Here is a 23,778-nt window from a genome sequence, read left to right on the forward strand (position 1 = left end):
AATTGTATCTTTTAAGGCATTAGGATAGTTAGAGGTAAATCTATTTAAACTGTTTAGCGTAACGCATCATCTATACATGATACTAATTCTTTATTGCTGTTTAACGTAAGCATAATATTCGATTCATTGTTTTTGGATGCATATACTTATTGTTGAATAAAAATGAAGCAGCCTAATATTAAAACTGGTGGTGATCAATCAATTACAATTTATTGTGCTGAGAAAATCCCCATGCTTTTTGTTTCAGTACAGGAATAAGTAGGACGTAAAGTTAAAACAGCGACGAAATTAAAATTCCTTTACTACTGCCATGTGACAACAATGTGACGACGGACACGCCAAAATCATACTTGTTTAGGAGAAGATTTTTTTCTGTTATTATAAAGTCTGTGGTCCACTTTGAATCCGGATACATAAAACCAGGTGTTTCTCGGGATTGGATCAAAATGAAGGTATTTTATTGTACTTTCATAAAAAAATGCAATATTACGCCGACGGTGTTCGGATGAACTCGTGGACTTGCTTTGGAATTCCCGCCATCATCTGCGGCCCACTGGACTGGTCAACCTCGGCGGCCATTTTTTTTTATCATCGAGCCATCTGTGCAGCGTCCTGAGTCGTCTTTCCAGTTTTCAATAACTTCCGCTTCATAATTCGACAGTGAGCATGCATAAAGGCGAATACGCGATGATCGATTCTCTTCATCGATTTTCTCTTTGCATTGCTACAGCTAAGCGAAACCATTTTCTAGAATTTGTTCAATGCAGAGTAGTAACAGGTTGTATTGGCTATCAAAAACAACAGCAAACGCACCGAGAAACGTTAAATCTAGCGAGTTATTAACAAAAGAGAAAATCGACGAAGAGAATCGATCATCGCGTATAGGCCCTTATGCATGCTCACTGTCGAATTTCCCAATACTTTTCTATTGGGTGGAATTGCGGGTAGTTGGGTGGATTGATATCCTTGTCCACGAAATCCACCGGCGGCGGCGTGTAAAAAAGTTTCGGTGGCGGCGGTCTAAAACAAACACGTCATATGTGTGCATGGCGCTGATAAATTTATAATAGAAGTCCGGACGCTGCTTAGATTGACTAGATTACGTAAATTCCCCGATAAATTCCAAAGTAGATCTGAAGAGTCTATTATGGAGATTATGAGTAGAATTCCAGGGAACTCTAAAGCAAATCAGAAGGAATTTTAGAGAGCATTGTAAGGGAACTCTGAGACTCTTTCCTTCAAATTGAATTAACCTTACGGCAAACTTACAATTCTAAAATTACACCTAATGATCACCTAAGGCTGAAAATATCTTAAAAGTTGATCAATCAATCTAAGAGAAATTCTGAGGAGAGCTGCAAACAAATATGGATAATAATTCCAAGGCAGCACATAACATATGTGGAACTCGATCATCCAAAATCGATCCTATTTCAGTGATTTCAGGTGGTATAGAAGGACATCGATCTGTCAAATTGATTATACCAGCTGTAAAATGAGAAGGGGATCAAGGGGCCTGTCAATTCTTTTGAATGATTCTACCGTGGTTTATAATTATATGTGTTCCTAGCACTCCTGAACTCATGTCTTACTATTTCCTTAACCATATATGTGCTTTATTTAAAATTATATAGGGGAAACAGGCCTACTGTTGCTGTACGTTAGCAGCGTTATAAGCCTATTGTTGTGTATGGAGGTCTCCATACACAACAATAGGCTTCTAACGCTGCTAACGTACCGCTACAATAGGGCTGTTTCCCCTAGCTAACTTTAACAAAGCAAAACTGTGGTAAACTTAGAAGAAACATGTATTTCCTTCTTGGGACACTTCCTATTTTTTGGAACCAATTGCATCAAACTTTGATTTCATTAGGAGGAAAAACATGACCGCGTAAATTTGGAATTAAGTGCTTACATTTTTAAGTCCAGAGAGAAGCAGCAAAATTTGGAACAAGAGTCAGAAGTACCATTTGAAAAATAGTCAGTGTTTTGAGCTGACTTTGCATCGTTCCATTCGCAAGAATTTTGTAAGCAGAACGATAAATGAAATCGAGTGCTTATTGATACCTACAATATCCAAGATTTCCCTATGTTTCTCAATTGCGATCAATTGAAAATTTCCTCAAAAATCCCAACACAAAGAACTACTCCAAGTAATTTTTAACAAAAAACATGGTAAGGTTGATCCTTGTTGATTGAAAAGGCAAAAGAGGAGCTACACACAATCATAACAAACTTTTTTTCGACCACTATGGCCACTATGCAGGGCTGGTAATGCTGATGCGATATAATAGTAGTGACTTTAGTGACTAAAATTACGGAAATAGTGAATAAATAGTGACTTGTAAATACTTAATAAGTAACAATTTATATCGTAAATAAATTTCTGTTTAGAATAATCTTGGACTTCTTCCCTGCATTCAATTGGAAATTCAATTCGTATTATCCATAGAATTTTCATAGAATTCTCAAAACAAAAATCCATCACAGAATAACTTTGAAACTCTTCTCAGAATTCCTTTGAGATTGAACCCTAGAAATTCGATTCCATTGGTATTATTCTCGGAATTTAGTTTGAACTCTTTAGAATTCTCTTGAAAGTACCTTCAGAAATCACCCCAGATTTTTTTTGGAACTTGTACTAATTTTGAATTCTTATTAGAAATGGACATAGAATCTTCATTCAATCACCATAGAATTCTTCTCAGAACTCTCGTTAAAGTGCACTCTCAATTAAATTGGAACTATGTCCAAAATTGTTCGGAGCTGAATTTTGCGTCTCTAATAATTTAAACAATAACCAAAAGCGACGCTCGTATGTGTTGAGCCAAGTTATATAGTTTAAATCTGGGTTGAGATTTAAGCGGAGATGAAAAAATCGGTCCTCAGAGCACTTAATTTTACATGAGACTTTCGTAGTCTGTACTTTGGTATTCTTTTGTTTTGAGAACAATGAGTGTAAATATGGAAACAATGCGCTGTAATAGGCTTAATGTTGTGGATTATAAACTAACGGATCGGAACAAACGTATTATTGTTTTTTGCATGGTGAAATCATTGATATTATTGATGATTTCTACACGATAGAACGGAAATGGGCGATTACGACGAAGTAGCGCTCTTCCCTACTCAATTTAAACATTTTGTTGATATTTTTAAATTTCACTCTATTTTAGTAGAGAAAAAGTGACTTTAGTGGCTATTTTTAGGGAAATACTGACTTTAGTGACTTTTTGTAAAAAGTGACTTTTTAGTGACTGGTTTCAAAATAGTGCCCAAGAAAACCAGATGCCCACTGACAAGCAAATTCAAACCGTGAGATCCCAATGCCACTGAATGACTCGGAGGCAGTCTTGTAAGCGGTCACGGTAGTCGACACATTTTCTGTGATAATTGACTGCCTTTGCCTCCGACACTTGCAAAACAAGCTATCATAGTACAGTACCAAACTAAAATGTCATATGACAGGCTCTGTCATACGACACGGTCGCCGAAGACCGTCACGTATGTATGTATTTTAGTTTTTCTCATATTAAGAGCTGCTGATGTTGTACTTGTGTGAATTCTGAAAATAGCAAGTAATGATGTCCTAGTAATAATATTTCTGATCAGAAATGGTTTGATTTACACCAAATTAAGAAATTACAACGAAATCACACATGTCATATGATAGCTATTTTGATAATTTTCTTTTAGCTCGAATGTTATTTTACCGCTCGTGTTTTGTGAGAGAGACGACGGTAGAGCATGAGTGTTCGAATACAAACAGACTGTCGCGCACGACAACGAAGCGAGTGTAATAAAAAACGTCAACTGTTTCAACCCCTGCTCGGAGGTACGGCGGAAAGCCAAAAATAAATATGTGTGCCAAAAGACCGCAATCCGACAAATCAGCCGCAGTGCCGTCCTATCGAGGATTTTTTTTCGGTCTATTGAGCTACATGGTGTACAATGATAATTGGAAGGCCAAGGACACCAAGCAACACACCAACAGGACCAAAGGTGCGCCGCACGGTGGACTACGGACCGTATGCCAATATTCACTAAGCTCAGTTTGAAGGCATAAGTTAACCTTTGTTATGAAGTTAATCAGTTTTCATTCTAATTGTTTAGTGGATACCCGTTAGCTTAAAACATCTGGAGAGCTAGTATGAAGAAAGTTCACGAGAATTCTTAAGAGAAGTCATAAGATTTTGAGGGTTTTTCAAGGATATTGTCTGACCATTTTGATCATATTTCCAAACAAACTATGAGTATTGTTCCAGGAGTTTCTGAAGTAATTTTTAAAGAAATTCTAAGGAGAATTTCAAGAGAATTCCAAAAAATCTAAGAGATCCTCTGAAGGGCATTTTGAGAAGAATTTCAAGGTAATTTTGAGGAAAATTTCCATGCAATTCTAAGCTGAAATCCAAGTAAATGTTTTGAGAATACTTTTCTTAACCCTAAATTGCATACCAGGAAATTTCCAAGGAACATTCTAAGCTAATTCGGAAGAAAATTGTGGATAGAAATTGAAGCAAATTCTTGCCAGAATTATTAGGAATGCAAAGATAAATGCAAATGTAGAGTGAGATTCTATAGTTCGCTGGAAAGAGCTCTTCAAGTGTTCTGTGCAGAATTGCGAGACTGTTATTTAGAAAATTTCGGCAGAGTAAGGGAAATAATCGTAAGATTATCGAGGGAAATCCTGAAAGTGGAAAACATTTTGAAGGCATTTTGGAATGATCGTATGAAAATCCTTGAGAAATTTGCAAAGATATCCTGAGATAAGTTCCGAAAAAATAATATAGTAAATCCGAAGTTTCTCAAGATTCCGTATAGAGATATTCAAGATCCAGGATTAACAAAAATTCTTAAGATTCTGAGATTTGGACTGAGAACATCCTGGTCTAAGAAAACTGTTCAAGATTATGGGGCTAGACATTTCAGAAAAACAATACGGTATACTAGATCTCATACTTGGTGTAGCCTGACTGAAAGTTTCTATAATACTAGCCTAGCTTTGTATGCCACATAATTTAGAAAATTTCTCCATTTCTGGGATATTCAATTCACGATTCCCCAGAAATGGAGATATTTTCTAAATTATAAGACATGACAAGTTTTCAAGATTCTAAAATTAACAAACATAGGGGAAATAGCTCTAATGTTGGCCTATGGATCTAAGATTGGGCCCATCGCTATCTGCTATTTATCAATTTTATCTAGATGAACGCGTTATTGGGACGTTACTAATGGAAATTTTTGGTTGCTATTGAAAATTTAGTCGATTGCTGAATTTATCTATGGGCCCAAATTAGGGACACTTAGGCCGACATTACCTGCATTTCCTCTACTATGGAAAATATTAAACATGATATTAAAACATATATTCGAGATATTGGACTTAGATTATTTATTAACAGAATTCTATTAATATACCTAGGTAGTAAACTATTTAAAGGTTAAAATCAAATTCCCGGTCATCAAACGGTTTTCCCGGTTGTTTTTGTTTCCTGGTTAATTCCCGGTTCTCCCGGTTTTTCCGGGTCAATAACCAAACTACCCTGCGATAGCTTCACCCTGATCCCACATTTTATCGTATACAAAAATCAGGATACATGGTATCGTCAATTACAGGTGCTTGCAAGCTCTCATTGAACATAAAGGGTGTCCACGATGAAATTGCCACACTATGAATTTGCTCTAACTTTTTAACCGTTGGGTAGAATTTAATGAAAATTTGGGTGGATTTAGTTCATAGTGCATTATTTACATCCTGCAAGTTTTAAAGTCCTGTGATCAAAACTCGCGGAAATGGAGTCGAAAGAACAGCTCGTGCGTGATAAAATCTTGCGCATTCATCACGAGAACAAGGATCTCTCGCATCGTTCCATCGCTAAAACGTTGGGAATCGCGAATTCCACGGTGTCGCGAGTGATTAAGCGGTTCGAGGAACGGTTGACCACCGATCGGAAGCCCAGAAGTGAAGGAAAAAGTATTCCGTACAACACCAAAAATCACAACCGCGTAGTTGGGGCCTTCAACCGAAATCTGAACGCCTCCGTTAGGGATGTGGCTAAGAAGCTGCACCTAAGCCGAAGTTTTGTCCAGAAGGCCAAAACTAAGGCTGGGCTTCGAACGTTCAAGGTACAAAAGGCCCCTAATCGCGACGAGAAGCAGAACAAGTCCGCCAAAACCCGTGCCAGGAAGTTGTACCTCAACATGCTGACGAAAGTTGAATGCTGCATCATGGACGACGAAACATATGTGAAGGCCGACTTCAAACAGATCCCCGGCAACCTGTTTTTCACGGCCAAGGATAAGTTCAGCGTTCCGGAGCATGTCCAAATTTGCGAAGAAATTCCTGGTTTGGCAAGCCATCTGCACGTGCGGGAAGCGGAGTGCACCTTTCGTGACCCAGGACACGATGAACGGACAGGTGTACATAAAAGAGTGCCTCCAGAAGCGGCTGCTTCCTCTCCTGAAGGCCCACAACGTCCCAACAATCTTCTGGCCGGATTTGGCCTCATGCCACTACTCCAAGGACGTGCTGAAGTGGTATGCGGACAATAAGGTCAATTTTGTGCCGAAAATGTTCAACCCTCCCAACACTCCGGAGCTCCGCCCCATCGAGAAGTACTGGGCGATTATGAAGCAGCACCTTCTTAAACGACCTAAGGTAGTGAAGACAGTCGAGGAACTGAAGAAAGTATGGGTTTACATGCAAAAAACGGTTGATTCACAGGTTGTGCAGAATCTTATGGCCGGGGTTAAGGCCAAGGTGCGGGCATTTGCGTATGGACTGTAAATAAAATACGAGTAAAATGGTAAAATGAAGTTTAATAGTTATTTCTCAATCCCTGAAAATTCGATGGCAATCGGATGAAAACTCGAATTTTGTGAATCAATTTTGTGTGTGGCAATTTCATCGTGGACACCCTTTACCTTGTTATGAGTGTGTGCAATTTTTATTTCGCGAACGATCATTAATAGAGTGCCAAATACTTGTGGTTCATAATTGCTGGGGTCTCATGCCAAGCAAACATAATGCTTATACAGTCAACTCTCTCTAACTCGACAATGAAGGACACCATCGAGTTGCGCACGTAAATTTTGGAAATTGATTATGCTGATAATGATGTTGTTAATTACAGTGACTTAACAAACAATTCTGTAAATTTGTTTCAGTAATTGGAGTCATTTTAGTTAGGGAGAGTTGACTGACACCATACATGCACGATATTACCATAACCATATCAAATATAGTCGGGATGATAGCTCGAATAGGTGGTTAGATCCTTGTTATGATTATTTTCTATTGGATATACATCTCCAAAGTTGTTTCTGTAACTATAATATACGATTTTACGAAGATTTAATTATTTTGCCATCCTAGGTATAGCATCAGTACGTAATTTTGTTTACAGGAACACAACGTTCATGCGTCTATTGCGCATTACCGTACCTAAGTAATGCCGTGTTATCACGTAAAACTTGATAATTGGCAGAACCTAGGTACATTCGACTAGTGATAGTAATGTTTGCGCTTAAACTGGTTTACAATCCGTTTGTTGCGCGATTTTGTTTTCATTCAAGAGTAGCTTGGCACCGGAAGCGACGTTCTTGAATATTTACAAACAACCGACCGATGACGCGGTTGATGTTACTCTACTCTCGCTAAACTGTTTTGATTGTTTCGTTACATAAACACGTGAGTTCTAGTCGGTGCTGGCGTCTTGTTGTTGCCTCAAACGGTAAAGATTGAGATTGAGGTAGTAGTATCACTGTGTGTGTATTCCCTCTCTCTACAATGTCGCATTTATGGTCATTGTAGACAGCTTTAGTCCGGGAGTTATAGTACGTTCAGACTACAGAGTTATAACATGTTATAGCACTATCTTGATGGTGGTTTCTGTGTTGCAATTAGTTGACAACCGTTATAACATGTTATAACTCTCCAGTCTGGACAGCGTTTTAGATAGTGATAGCTCTATTGCAGATCCAGCAACCCATTTCAGAATATCTAGAGAGTCACGTCCATTCCGAATTTACTTTCACTTACAATAAGCCCCGCATGTATGCATCACCGTTATCAAATGGATATTGGTTATATATACACACTTCCAGGTTCGAAAATATTCTTTTCAAGTCTGGCATGTATTTAGTTTAATTTTGATATTTAATTTGTAAACAATAATTTAGACAGCTCTCACCATACTCTGCTCTTCCGCCGCCGTAATTGCTTCCTTTGGAATCCCTTGGACTTTTTCTCTAACGCTTCGTATTTCATTCCGTGCTTCACCGGCAATTTCCTTCCGTAGATCGTCCTTGGTTGGTTCTAACATGATTCCGTCTTTTCCGGGTTTTTCTTGTTTTCCGAAGGAGATAAATCCGCACTAATTTTCGCTCCTGATTAGTTTTTGACTCCCTCCTGAGATTGAGATAGTAGTATCACTGTACCAAAACATTATCTGTTCGTGTTGCTCCGAATACAGGATGAACATTGATACAAGAAGCGAACGGACCTTCAGTTGAAATAGCATCAATGTACCAGTCATTTTAGTAAAAAAGAGCTTTTTTTCGGATCAATTTCAATAGGTACACGGAAGTCTTTTTTTACACGGATTTTTTACGCGGTTTTTTTTACACGGTTTTTAGCATATACACGGTAAGTTTTTAACGATTTATCGACAACGATACAACCTATCGACTTGATTCTAATCACATTATCAGTTTCAAGCTATAGGTAATCGAATGACATACTTAGAAAAAAATCACAATTTTTGGTGTAAATACAGATTTTTTTTTAAATATGTCTATATGGCCATAGCATGCTATATTTACAAATGGCATCAAAATCCGATTTTTTAAAAACAATTAAGTAGGTTTTTTTTTTACACGGTTTTTTTTTTACACGGTACGTTCCCCCGTGTAAAAAAAGACCTGAGTATATATACATTTGTATACATACTTAACATGTAAAATTTTTTTAACTTTCATTGGTTATTATTACTTTGAGCTGAAAAAAATCTTTTTGCTGAGGCCTGAGAAAAACGTCTTTTTCAGTTCCATGATCGACAAATATGTCAGACGTCACGCGTTGTTATTGTTTTGCATAAGGTGTAGACTTTAGAAATTTAAGTTAAATCGACGTTGTTTTCGTGTTTTCTTTGGCTAAAATCAGTATAGGTGGGTAGATTTGAATGTAGTATTCATGCCTCAAACAAAGTTTCTTGAGATTCACAGTGCTTTTACTTGTTTGTAAATCAAAATTTATTGAGCGGTTTTTGGTAAACTGCAAATTTGATGAGTACTAATTACTGCGGTATATAATTCGTGCCTGGTGGCCTCACAACTGGATCACGAATGCCGAGCTCCATCGTCGATGTCATCAGAAGCCGATAGCAACAGAAATTCGAGAGCGAAAGTGGAGGTGGGTCGGCCACACACTTCGACGGGGCGGAAACGAAATCTGCAAGCAAGCCACTATCAGATATCAGGCGGTCAAAAATTAAAAAATCGACTTTCACTCATCCTTATTTCGTCATTTTTGGTCGATAGTAAACATTTCAACTAAAAGTCAAAAAATAGTAAGAAAAGTACAAATTTTGCCGCAAAAATACACTACCACTCAAATAAAATTTCATCCGCTATTTATCATATAACTACCACATCATTATACATCGTTGGAAAGGTAATTTAATAAGCTTTCCGAAAAAAAAAAAAATAAAAAATAAAAAAAGAAAAAAAATTGAAAATTAATGAAAATTTAACTTTATTGATCACAAACTTTCGAGTCTCGCACATTCCCAGGCTAATTCTCAGCTCTGGATGAAGTTTTGAGTGTAATCTAACAAGTACTGAAGAGTTTGCCTGCCCCATTGGAAATATAAGCGATTTGAAAATTTTCGGTTATTATGGGAGATTTCAAATTGTACAAGAGCCGGCTTGGAAACAAACTTTTTCAACAATTATTTTGCAACTTTTGGAGTTATATTCGGTTGTTATAGTCGAAATATATTGTTAAAGAACATTTTCTAATATTTCATGACCAAAAAAGGGCTTAAGCTTTTGTACAAAAAGAAGTCATCATTATCTTAAAGTTCACTGTTGGATGAACGTAAAACTACATTCGTTTATGCTTTATTCTAAAGTAAGTACCTGGGTTATGACGATTATAGAAGCATATGCGTAAGTATGTACCTACGCATATGCGCGGATGAGTTTAATTTATACCTAAGTCTGTACTTAACCTACTGTAGTGTCAATTTGAAGCCATAGTGTATTTTGTGTAGCTTTTATTTAAACTACTACAGTGTAATTCAAATTTACGGTTGAGACCAAGTGTGAGCATGGATAATAGAACCATTATTAATCTATTAGACGCAAAATTAAGCCATAGTGACAATGTTCACAGAGCCATTGAATTCATTTGTGAAAATTATAACATCTCGGTGGAAAAACGTAAACGTCTCGATGAAAAGATCCATAAAATCGTTACTAAATACATTAACAAATGGCATGAAGCTAATCGCACGAAAGAGCGATTTGATTCGTATTTTCGGAATTGGCTTGATGGAGAATTTGATCCAAAATTCGATACCATCGAGAAAGCTTTGTTATTTGCAAGAAGGACCGCTTATAATCGAAAGGATTTTAATTTAGTTAAAGTTATTGGGCATATTTTAAAAAACCAAAAAAGCTCTAAAACCATGCTGGCTCAACTAACTGATCAACGAGGAATGATGTCACCAGAAGAGGCTTTTAGTGTACTTATCGAGGCTGGATTGAAGATTTCAATACGAAGTAATACATAGTGAATCACCTTCAAGATTTCCACCTTACTATGTGATCGGAGCAGTGAAAAAATATGCGCCCCTCCTAGTGAATTCATCGAAGAAAGTGCATTGAAAATAAGAGTGAAACTCCAGGCGCTGATGGAAAATACAGTGAAACGAATCGTTCAAATAATTGATGCAGAGCTCAACGAGTATATGGATAGCAACGATCTAGTTTCTACGGAACTGGTTCTTCTATGTAGCTAGGGTATGGACGGATCAACTGGATATTCGCAATATCATCAAGTGCTACCAGAAGGATGTCAGGACGATTCAGATGTATTTTCGTCCACTTTGACACCAATTCAGTTGTTCATGTACAATGATCGAAAGGAAATTATGTGGTTTAATCCCATGCCTCAAAGTATTCGATTTTGTAGGCCATTCGCATTCATTCTTGAATTCATTAAAGAGAGTAAAGAAGTTATTCTGGTACAAAACAGGATGTAGAAAAAGAAATGAGTGAATTAACGCCAGTGAAAATTGAACTCTCAAACGACAAGTTTATACTTGTTGATTTTGATTTTGTCCTCAGTATGATAGACAGAAAAGTCTTAACTTATATCACTGGAAATTCGATGCAGAATTGTCCAATATGTGGGGCAACACCAAATGTAATGAATGATGCAGAGAAATTCGAGGAAGGATTTATAACAAACGAAGAAGCCTTGCATTACGGCATATCTCCACTTCATGCTTGGATAAGATTTTTCGAATGCCTTTTGCATATTGCATACAGAATGGATATCAAAAAATGGAAGGTAACGAAACCGTTCAAAGAACTATATGAACAAAGAAAAAAACATGTGACAACACAGCTTTACGAAAAATTTGGAGTAAGAGTAGATCAACCACGATCGGGTGGAGCAGGTACCAGTACTACAGGAAACGTTTGTCGAAGAGCATTTGGAAATCCCAAGCTTTTAAGCTCCGTGCTGAACATGGATGAAGAGTTAATTTTCAGATTCCGGAATATATTAATTGCTATTAACTGCCAAGAGCCAATAAACCCGGAAAAATTGTATGAAAATGCCCCATAGTGCAAGCGCTGGATTGGAATCCGGCAGGACATCGTAGCAGAGGCAGACCCAGGGGCTCATGGCGGCGGAGCCTCAATAAGGAAATTAAGCAAGTCGATAGGAACCTGACCTGGGCCCAGGTCAAGGCAAAAGCGAGCAGCCGCCCAGAATGGAAGTCTTTCACGTTGGCCCTTTGCACCGCTGGTTGAATTGAATATTATAAAGGAAAGAATTTCTTGTGGTAACAACGTAAACAAGCGAAATGTCCATTCTATATGCAAGAGTATTGATGGTCCGAAAGTGAGGATAACAATAACAAACCAACATTTTTGGCTAGAGCGAAAATGAGGATAGAAAACTAAGCACTTGAAAATGGGATTACACAAGTGTGCGAGTTATAAACGTCAGAAAGGTCAATACAAATAAAAACCATAAGATCGATCTACCAAAGATCGATTCTTTGGTACCGATTTAATCAGTGGATCGATTCTAGAATTCTAGATTGTAGAATATATAGTATCTATAGCGTAAAGGCGGTAAATGTCTGCTGCACGAACATGGCCTTTATACCAAACGGCAGTTATAATAAATGACCATTATGTCAAACGGGGTAGAGCCGAAGCATTACTTTGTTGTGAACTTTAGACTTCTAAGTATAGCCAGCGAAAATCTGATTCCACAGTTGCTTTCTTATCAGCTTTTGCTGGGCGATGAGTGCATATCCCAAACCACCGGATGTTTGGTCATTGATGGGTGAGAACAACTCTTCTTGATAATATCAGTTATGAAGTTCACAGCAAGAGTATAGTGAAGCTAGTGACATGCGGTTTCCAGTGCTCATGTTGTTGCAGTAAAGAACATGTGATAAGTTAGTTAGCAATTCATTTTGGCAATCACTTTAGATTGAGTTGCGATGAAGAGCAGTTGGAATTGAGATTTTGGGACTTATTTTCGCTAACTTTCCGATAAAAATATACGCGTGTTCTCAAAGTAATACGAAGAAAACGAGCAAAGACCATGAAGTGGAAACGTTTGCTCTCGCTTGCCACCAGCAGCGACAAAGCTAGCTGGTCTGATAAGAAGCATTCGTGTGAGTACCTATGGGATTTGGCAAGAGGGTCATAAATTGATAAAATAATCGTTAATTATTTTTTTGGTGGATTTCTTTACAGCCGATGTCGGTGTGAAATCCATTCGACGTAAACCCTGTTGCAGCAAGTGCGCACTGATATGCAAGTGTAAACGACATAAGCGCACTCTTCGTACGCTTCCAGCAGATCATTTTACAAGTGGTATTTTACCATAGAATGCACGATTGAGCAATGAATTGCAAGTGATAACAATAAAGCACATAAGCCCTCACATTGATGATAACCCAGTTTTGTGTGTGAAAGAATCACCCCAACATCATTTAAGTATAAGAAAAGCTACGAATAGTGGTACTCACCCTCAGCAACCAGGTCAGCACGGAGTCCCGGTAGGGAATATAGGTAGACACATTTCGTTTCGTCTCCGCCAGTGATGTAATCACCTTTCCCAAAGTCAACAGGCTCTTGTTGATGCTGACACCTTCCTTCAGCCGTTCACCACTGGCACAGGTCTGACTGACTCGTTCTGAGCCGGCCAAATCCACCAGACTGATCTTGCTCCTCTTGGTTTGGTGGACGGCGTCAATGTTCCTCTGCTCGGATGACACCACTTCCGAAAGATTTAGTACAACCGAAAAAATCGAATGTGAACGGGAACTTTTGTCATTCATTCCCGTTGCAGCCGTAGCCCGTTGGCTGTTACCGACGGCAAGCCAGTTTCGCAGAGCCGAGTGTGAATCCACAGGATGTGTACTCAAGTCCACCACATATGGGCCCCATATGGGATGCTCGCGCACCTTAAGCGGTGGTTTCTTGGTATTGCAGGAAGTTACAGAGAAAACTCCGTCAGTTGGAGAAACTGCCAACAAGTCGTGAATTTTTTCGTTATAAATTTCGAAGTAACTGACTTCGGCCTCTATGCGCACCTTGCCTTTGAGCGACTCAATTCGGTTGAATAGTTCCTGACAGAAACGTGGGATAATTCCAGCTTCCGAACTGATCTCCAAATCGTCGGAATCTATTCCCATCATGCTGTAACTTTTGCCGGACCCGGTTTGCCCATAGGCAAACAGACAAGCATTGTATCCTTCGAATGCCTTATCCATCAGCGGTTTCATTAGACCATCATAGACGCCTCTTTGATCCGCATAAGCACGATCTTCCGCATTGCACGACCAAAAAGCATTGTCATACTGGAAGCTATGCTGCACTCCCGCAGAATTATCAGCCGTATTACCTGCATTCACAATTACTTCATTGTCCCTTACCCTCACAATATTTGCTATTGATTCAATACACTCTTTCGCCGAAAGTGGCCTCACTCGCACTGCAACTCTCAGATGACTTATTTCTGCATTCGGGCCGTCCTTCTCCTTCAACGATTTCACCGATTCTTCCAACTTCACCGAATGACATCCTACTGAAGGACTGTCCAGCGATACTTTCGAAAAACATTCCGGTGTTCTACTGACCAAATTATCTAGATACGACCTAGTCTTCTTCAGCTTATCGATCGGTGTGCCGTACGTCGAACCACAACTTTTAAACGAAGTTACCGAATCCGATCTGGACCGTAACTGTGATAAAGGGGTCAGAGCCGTTGAAGATTTCGACTTGGTGTTAGAAAATAAGGCCGCTGGATTCTTCGAGTTCTTCAAGGCTGAAGACGATGGGGTTTGATATAAACTCTCATTACTGGATGAACTAGTATATTTGTTACCGGCAAGTAGAGATGAGCTCATGGTGGGTCTGACCAAATTGGACCGCGATGGTGTGGTCGGTTTTGAACCGAAACGGTTGCTATTCTTCGGGGTCGTTAGATTGGAATTCATCGTGCGTCACTGTTTTCAAGCACTACTAAGCAATCATGCACGTTATTCACTATTCACAGTCTGTAGTTTCTCTCGGTATCACAAAACCAACATTTTGATGGGGAAAATTTAAGGTTTTTCACGAAAAACGAACACGGATGAAAGGCGGTTCGCAAACGGAAAAAGCGTTGTAAAAATATAGAAAAAACTGTCAAAACAAAGACGATTTGAAAATGTTTTTCTCCCTTTTCTCTCTTTCTCTTTCGTCGCAGCTACCTTCGCGGTTGCTGAGAAGGAGCTGCGTTTAAAATGGGATGTAACGGGCGGCACAGCACTAAACACGGTGTTTCGTGAAAACCCATGAATGGGTAAACAACGAGGTAAAAAATACCCATTTTCAAACCATATGTAGCTTAGTTGAAGATTCTAATTTCAAATAACAGACTGTAGTGGTAATTTTTATACGATAGATGGAGTAGATGAAAACATAGAGTTGATAGTTCCGTTAGAGTACGGCCATACACACTTAATCAAGCTCGGTAAAATCTCCAACAGCCGATTACCTCGGCATTCACTTTTGCTGATATCTCTTCAAAATATCTGTTTGTTAGCTGATATCTCAGCAAAATGTTATTTGTTAGCTGAGTCTCGGCAATTGTTTTACTGAATCTCAGCAAAATAAATTGCAGAACTGCTCGGCTGTTGGAATCTCGGCGAAATTTTTTAAGTGTGTAGAGGTAACTCTAGACCACTGGGTCCCGAAGAAAATCATTATTATTTTTGGCTCACTCAGTACCAGAACAACGGTCCCAAGCAGTCCCAAGCTATTTCACTCACCCCTGCATGTTCTGCATGAATCCACACACCCCTGATGTTATCTGTCAAACTTTCATAGCGAATCAAAACAAACATAGTGTAGTAATAGAATTTCAACTAGAATAGGGTACGTTAATCGTTTGCTTGGGACCAATAGGCTACTAAAGTGGTGAGCCAATTTAAAATCGTTAGTTTCGTATTGATTGTTGGTACGGCAGTGTGAAGATTGCATATAGATATAAGAATAGCGAGCTAGGACAATTTTTAAGGAAGGTACAAATCGGTTTTTTCATCTCTCTTTACCAAACTCCCCCTTTGGAGAGGGATGGTGAGGGGAGGGGGGGGGGGGAGTACACCTTGGGGTACACTTTGTGAAAACCGAAAATGGAACATGTAACAAAATTATGTAAGATTTTGAACGTTAATAACTCAGCTGCCCCTGGACCAATTTCAATATTTCTATCACCAATCGATCAGAAATATGTCGACGCATATGTTAAATTTCAGACTGTATCATTTTTCGAAATGTCACTATTGAAAATTGCATGATTGTGCAACTGTAGCTATGATAATTAAAATTATCACCGATTGCCTGCGAAAAGCGATTTCCCTATCACAGATTTCAAAGTTGAATTCCATCCGGTCTCACCAAACGATTTTTATTCAATCACCGCGTAGTAAGTGGTGGTGTTCTCCAATACACAACGAAAGGCTTCCCACAAGCTGCTAGATATCAAGGCTGACCTCAACCGCTGATCGGATTCAGTTCCAATCACCGTGTGTGGTGGTGTCCGGTCGTTGGTATCAGCAGCAGCAGCATACTAAAGAGTATAAACAGAGAGAACCCCGCTATAATTCCTATTCCTACACAAAATACAAGCTCCTGCTTCAGTTAACAAATAAGATTTATTATAGAAGACCACGTAGTCCTACATCATCATTGCGTACAACACCATAGAGCTGTCCCTTGTAGTTTTAGCGAAAATGGACGATCTGGATTTGGAAACTGTGACGAGCCAAAAAAAATGAAGGTCCATTAAAAAAATGGGCAAAATTTGCGATGGATCTTCCCTAAAACAAAATGAAATGGACAGCAAATAAATAGAAATCTATAGACAGGGCATCTAAATTTCTGCTATTTTGATTTTGCGGTGTGATTAATGGTGGTCTGTGGGTGATTCGAGATCCGGTGGCCTGTCGAAGTTGGTGGCTGGGGGTTCCAGTTCAGTATAATCGGTGAAACTTTGTGATATTAGTGTCGTTTTGTCGCTTCTGACGCTGGTCCTCATACCGGCCTCTTTCTATGTTTGGTGCTGGGGAAGGATCCGAAATGGATTCAGAATCCATTTCAAATTTTCGTTTTTTTTTTCGTCTTCGGGTGGGGTGTGATATGGGGATTGGCCTAGGGGAAGGACGGCTCCAAGTATCAGCATCAATACCGATGGTGAAAATATTAAATATTTTAATATGTGTGATATTTGCGAATCTTACACCTAGTCTGACAGATGTTTTTTTTTTGTTTGGCTATTTTTGGTTTAAAGTGTACATTTGACATTCGTTTAATCAAAAAACGGATTTCACACGAGAGTCAAGTCATTCCTTGATGATCTTGCTGGCCAGGGCCACCAAAATCCACTCCTTGTTCTGATAAATTTGGCATTCTTTGGTAGCTGATCTCAGTGCACATAATCTGGGGCACTTCCGTTCCCAGGAAATAATCATTAATTTTCACGAGTTCTTCATTGTCTGCAATCCAATGTTCAGTCCTCCGATGGAACGGGAATCGACTGACTACGGTGCCCCTGTAAACGAAGTCCCATAGTGATGGTTCCGTGGCCGTAATACATTCGCCATGAGCCTGCAATTTGGAGAGATTTGCTGCTGGGGGAACTTGCCTAGTCGAGTGCCGTTTTTATCATCAAAAAAGCCGAAGGCGAAAACGATCAGAGCTATCGAAAACAAAAATCTAGGCAAAAATGATGAAACAGAAAGCTGCAGGTAACATAAACAACAACGGTGAAACGTCATTGAGTGTATGCGTTAAAGCTACACTGTTATTTTTTTTCACTTTGTAGCTTTCCACTTGACAGTTAATATCATTAATATTCATACTAAAAACTATAATAACTACCAATATGAGCAATTTCTACACCAAATATTACTTCATATCAAGTTGTACTCCCCCTAGGGATTGGCGGTTTTGTCGAGCTTGGAACACTTGCCTACGTGGGTTTCGCGAGGTTTCCGTACCCTTTACTTCGGTTTGGCTGCTTGTGGGCCATTTTCGATTGAGTTTCCCAAAAGAAAAAGATGGTAAAAATACACGCTAAAAATTGTTTACCCAATTTACTTTAAATAATTCAAATGTTTAGAGTATAAACATTTATATTTTTAATTTAAATAAGCAAAATTCGTATCCGTGTGTGTTCTGTCTGTTTGTCTGTGCCTAAACGTTTTATTTTCACACTGCAAAAAAGTTTTTTTCTTAGGTGCACCATTTTGAATTTTGGAAAATTATCATAAGATCCATTTATCCAGATTCTGGGTAGCTGTTACTCATCAGAACAACACTTATTTACTCAAATTTTGACAACTCCACACTTGGCGCAAGAATGAGTGGAATCTACTCAGTCACTGGGTTGACTCAAAATAGCGTGTAGGGCCCTATCTTATTTCGAATGATAACGTATATAACTCTCACCTTTGCTAACGCTGTCCGAATCCGTTTTATAGCACGCCTGAGAGAAAGCGACAGCTGAGAATTTTGCGAGATTTTGCTTCCTACTCCGGCAACAGCGAATACCGCCGCATCACAGTTCAAGCCGGGAAGCAAGAAAGGAAAGATCACAAAAAAAAATCTGTGCGCGTATCACCCATCACCAGTGACGTGTAAATTTATATTTTGCTGGAGGCGAATTTTCCTCACAAAAATCGTCTTCTCCAAGCTACTTCATTCGACCGAACTAGGGATGGATCACGCCAAAAGTCGGGGGCGAAAGCCCGCTACCGTGGTAAAACGCCAAGGGGAATCGAAATCCTACCGGGTTCACATTGCGCTAGGGCTGTTCATGGTGATGCTGTGGCTGTCTTTCCCGACGCTTTGTTCTGGGCAGCACGATCACGATCATGACCACCATGATCATCACCACGATGAGAATCCGAGTTTTAAGGTACGTGCAAGCTAGTACAATGGCTGAATTGCTTTGTTACATTATATAAGTTTATTATTAATCGTTTGCTGTTTATAGTACTCCAAGCAGGCTAATGAAATGTATCAGGAGGAAAGTCACGATCATCATCAACATGATCACGATCATGGACACCACCATGATGATCATCATCACCACCACCACGACGACCACCACCATCATCATCACGATGATGATGTTCCAAAGGGAAAGGATAAACCACAAGTCGGTAAGTTTTTTTTGTTTTGACAAGAACCTTTCGTTCAAGTAAAACAAAGGTTATGATTGTAATCTGGTTTTGTTCCACAGATATCTTTTACATCTGGGTCCATTCGCTCGGATCGACTCTGCTGATCAGCGCCGCACCTTTCTTCATCCTGTTTGCTATTCCACTGGACAACACGGAGGAAATGCAACCTCGGTTGAAAACCCTTCTGGCCTTTGCATCCGGGGGGCTACTAGGTGATGCTTTCCTTCATCTAATTCCACACGCCATTCAGCCACATTCGCACGGAGAGAATGGACATGGGCATGGTCACAGTCATCACCATGGCGAAGGAGAGGAAGGACATGGCCACGATATGCGCGTGGGTCTTTGGGTTTTGGCTGGAATTATTGTGTTCTTGGCAGTGGAGAAGGGTGTTCGGCTGATCAAAAAGGATGCCGGAGGTCACGGCCATAGTCACGGAGGGACTTCCAAAAAGGAAAAGACATCGCCACCAGCTTCTCCCTCGAAGAAAGAAAACAAATCTTCCTCGAAAAATGATAAGAAAAAGGCAGAAGCAGATGCTGCAAAGGCCAAGGGCAAAGCCGTCAAGAAGGAACCCAAGAAGGATCAAATCAAGATAGCTGGCTATCTTAATCTGGCAGCGGATTTTACTCATAATTTCACCGATGGGTTGGCCATCGGTGCTTCCTACCTAGCCGGAAACAGTATCGGTGTCATAACCACGATCACCATCCTGTTGCACGAAGTTCCTCACGAGATTGGAGATTTTGCAATCCTGGTAAAATCCGGTTGCTCGAAGAAGAAAGCCATGATGCTTCAGTTGACTACCGCTATCGGTGCTCTGGCTGGGACGGTTCTCGCCTTGCTGGGTAGTGGAAGCGATGCTGCCGAATCCTGGGTGCTTCCATTCACGGCCGGTGGATTCATCTACATTGCAACCGTCTCCGTCATCCCGGAACTGCTTGAAGAATCCACCAAGCTGTGGCAATCGCTAAAAGAAATTACCGCCCTGCTGGCCGGCGTCGGAATGATGGTAATTATCGCTAAGTTTGAGTAATTTTCTCTCCTATCGTCTTCTGCGTGTTTGTGTCATTTTTTTTTTTTGCACTATTTTGTGGTGTCATTTGTGTTTGCCGGAGCCTCGTGTTTGAGAAAATTGGACAGCGCAGAGCGTTAGTAGTATTCTTCTTATCTAATCGAACCAATTGCCTGGAAAAATGTGATCAATTTTGATGAACGTGAAACGATACGTATAAACTGAATTGGAGAACAATATCGCGTGGTAGGAAAATAGAAAATTGGAAACTATTTCTTGTAGTAAGTTATGATTAAAATCATCTACAATAAAAAGCAATATAATTTATCTTCTCACGAACAAAACCAAACTTTTTGATCTCAATTCGATGACCTTTCTCAAACACGTGGCTTCAAAATTGGTCCGCGCTGCACTTCCTTTTCTTTACTATCTCTCAGGTAAACATTACCGTTGTTGGAACGAAAATAAGATAGGTAATCGTTTAGAAATTACAGTCGTTATCTATCGGCAAAGACTGATTGATGCATGATATACCTACGTGGAAAGGGTGTGCCTGTGTCTGCCGACCCAGGTAATAGAAATTACTAACAAACAGCTATTTTTCTACAATTCATACTCATACGTTTACTAACTTCAGTAATTTAAGGTAACCGTTGTAATGGTGTTATTACTTATTCAAATCCTAGGGAACATGTTTGAAAGCCATCGAAGAAACTATTGAACGTTAATCACCATCGCCACGGCACCGTTTTGTGCTAGTACAATATTTTGCGCGTTTTTAAGATCAGTCTGTTAGTTTATCCAAGTGAAATATATGTTTATATTTTAACTGTTAGTGCGATCAATTTTTAATTTTAATTCAATTTGTTTAGGGAATAAAATGTGAATATATGTTCTGTAAAATTTGTGCTAGCACAAGTCGGCGTTATACTTATTGAAAGCGTTCAAACATTGCGTAAATCTACCTTACTTAAGTGTAATAAACGAATCAAATTATTTACAACGTATTCCCATTGTGTCACTGATTTGCTTCGAAAAGTTCATTGACGCCGTGTCCCATCATGGCGTGCTGAAACAGTATTATGTATGGATGAACTTTGTAACACTTAGTCAAAGGGTTAGAATCAAGTTGCTGAAAGTTGAAATGTTGGAAATAAAATAAAGTAAGGAAAATAGCTTCTGCTTTGGTAACACTTTTACCTTTTATCGTCCTTGAGAGATCAAATCGGTGATCTGAAGCATGATCCTCATGCACAAAATGAGCGCTCAATTACTTCATTTACCCCGTGACAATAATAGGTAAAAGTATATTGTCGAAGCCATCATTTATCTTATTTTTCCCCTTTTGAAACCAGGGTGAAACTATCGTGATGGAATTTGCTGACAGTATAGACAATGGTGGCCGCTAGTGGAAGCCCGAGCAAAGCTGGAGATCAAATTGAAATCAAAATTTGCTGTTATGATGTAAATTATTTTGAATACTCCAGTTGATCTCACTTTGGTCGACTTAATGGTTAACACAGCAAAAATGAGAGCAAAATTTTACACTGTTGAAGCAAACGGAAAACTAATCCTGCTTTCAATGAAATCAATTTGATTACTGATTTTGCATTCATAATGTTTAACTGAATACGGGCCTGGAGTAAATGGTTAGCATTCATGCTTCTCACGCTGAAAGACTTGGGATCAAATCTCACCCCGCACAGTGGGGCAGCGAAGCCATTCGTGTGGCCAAAACCTCTAGCGCCGTTGGTTTGCTTTATACAGCAATACAATGTTCTACAAAGATGCTCAATACTAAAAGCGCCATCTTTTGAATGTTTCATATTAGTTCATTTTTACACCACATAGGTGGCGCTCGCGTCTATCTTTTGAACGGAGCATCCTAGCCGAATGGTTTTTACAGCAAAGTTGTGTAATTTGATGTGTTAAAAAATGTTGTCGAAGACATCGAAACTCTATGACTCACATTAAGCGAGATATTGGGCAATTAGGAAAACTAACCTCTAAAATTGCGTTTTTTCCTTTTTTTCACCTATATACGACAAATGTATAAGTTTTATACCTACCCTGATAATTAACAAAAAGGTGTGACTCATCCAATAAATACCCATTACTTTATATATCATGCCTTATTATAAAGTTATTAACATAAATGTCTCAAAAAAGTGATGTATAAAAATGTCAATTACTCTAAATATAGCAAAAAGTAGCAGCCAATTTTTTTACAGTGATTAGTGTAGACCTTGCTGGATAAAATAACGACCACAGTTCAACAGGCAACTGCAGGCATTTTCATATAACATCATTTGAATGTTGTATATGGTAAATTCTTTAAAATTTGTTGAAATTTTGCTTTGTGTGTAAAACAAGATAAGATGTTATTTTTGAATGCAATAGATGCATTAATAGATTACTAGGAGACTTAAAACTGCTGGTTTAAAATGTCCATCCTCCAACGTCCTCCATAGTGTCCTTTCGACTTGTTTTGCGACTGTATCGTTCCCGAAATTTATTTCTGGCTTCCTGAGCCTCCTCGCTTAACATACCAATTGGAAGCAATGCAATATGGATTGCTTGCGATCCGTGGATTAAAACCTTATGGACAGAGGCTGACATTGGATACCATTTATAAAGGCTAACATAAAGACGAGCAGTTTCTTCAGCAAAATATCGAAATGCTGTTATTTTGATCGAAAATCCGGAAGACAACGTTCGAAGAATTGTATCGCATCGGTCAATTAATTCTTCATTAATACCAGTTATTGCACTTTGTGTGTTTTTGTGCTTGTGTTTCTGATCGTTTGTAATATATTCAGATCAATAACATCTTATCATGTTTTACACACAAAGCAAAATTTCAACAAATTTGAAAGAATTTACCATACACACTTAGAAATAACTAATTTTACACGAGACGGAATCAATCTTTGACATAAAGTATGAAAAGTAAACACAAATTTCATGTAAAATTAAGGTCTCCGAGAATGAAAAGTTTGATACTCGGCGAAAACTACGTTTGATTGCCTTGAATTTCACGTCTGTTATGACTCAATTTTATGTCAAATTTGAAGCTCGTATGTGTCAGTCTCAGAGCATCTAAAATTACATCAATTTTTCTAAGTGTGTATGCAATATTCAAATAATGTTATATGAAAATGCCTGCAGTTGCCTGTTGAACTGTGGTCGTTACTTTACCCAACAAGGTCTACACTAATCACTGTAAAAAAATTGGCTGCTACTTTTTGCTATATTTAGAGTAATTGACATTTTTATACATCACTTTTTTGAGACATTTATGTTAATAACTTTATAATAAGGCATGATATATAAAGTAATGGGTATTTATTGGATGAGTCAAACCTTTCTGTTAATTATCAGGGTATAAAACTTATACATTTGTCGTATATAGGTGAAAAAAAGGAAAAAACGCAATTTTAGAGGTTAGTTTTCCTAATTGCCCAATATCTCGCTTAATGTGAGTCATAGAGTTTCGATGTCTTCGACAACATTTCTCAACACATCAAATTACACAACTTTGCTTTAAAAACCATTCGGCTAGGATGCTCCGTTCAAAAGATAGACTCGAGCGCCACCTATGTGGCGTAAAATGAACTAATATGAAACATTCAAAAGATGGCGCTTTTAGTATTGAGCAACTTTGTAGAACATTGTATTGCTGTATAAAGCAAACCAACGGCGCTAGAGGTTTTGGCCACACGAATGGCTTCGCTGCCCCACTGTGCCCCGGGCAAGTCACAAATGACCTAA

The 23,778-nt window shown here is 38.9% G+C and overlaps 2 protein-coding genes and 1 long non-coding RNA gene across 3 annotated transcripts in view; 2 read left to right on the forward strand and 1 right to left on the reverse strand.

The window, feature by feature from the left end:
• Positions 1-14,917, reverse strand: part of neb (nebbish) — a 49,580-nt gene extending 34,663 nt beyond the window's left edge. Inside the window, exon 1 of the mRNA XM_065227413.1 lies at positions 13,287-14,917. Coding sequence (XP_065083485.1) covers positions 13,287-14,759 — 1,473 coding nt within the window. The 5' untranslated portion in view covers positions 14,760-14,917. The remainder of the gene's footprint in view (positions 1-13,286) is intronic.
• On the forward strand, positions 12,580-13,199 carry LOC135705861 (uncharacterized). Its single transcript, XR_010517879.1, has 2 exons — positions 12,580-12,929; positions 13,012-13,199. It is a non-coding gene; the product is annotated as an uncharacterized LOC135705861 (long non-coding RNA).
• Positions 14,918-18,376: 3,459 nt separating the features above from the next.
• On the forward strand, positions 18,377-20,983 carry Catsup (Catecholamines up). The gene is made up of 4 exons (XM_065227414.1): positions 18,377-18,724; positions 18,803-18,971; positions 19,052-20,004; positions 20,694-20,983. The coding sequence occupies exons 1-4, from the start codon at positions 18,524-18,526 to the stop codon at positions 20,733-20,735; spliced, it is 1,365 nt and encodes a 454-aa protein (XP_065083486.1). The 5' UTR covers positions 18,377-18,523; the 3' UTR covers positions 20,736-20,983.
• The last annotated feature ends 2,795 nt before the right edge of the window (positions 20,984-23,778 follow it).

Source organism: Ochlerotatus camptorhynchus, unplaced genomic scaffold, assembly GCF_037179485.1.
Source record: "Ochlerotatus camptorhynchus isolate MF236.1 unplaced genomic scaffold, CSIRO-AGI_Acam_v1.1 ptg000274l, whole genome shotgun sequence".
In the NCBI taxonomy this organism is placed as follows: Eukaryota; Metazoa; Arthropoda; class Insecta; order Diptera; family Culicidae; genus Ochlerotatus; species Ochlerotatus camptorhynchus.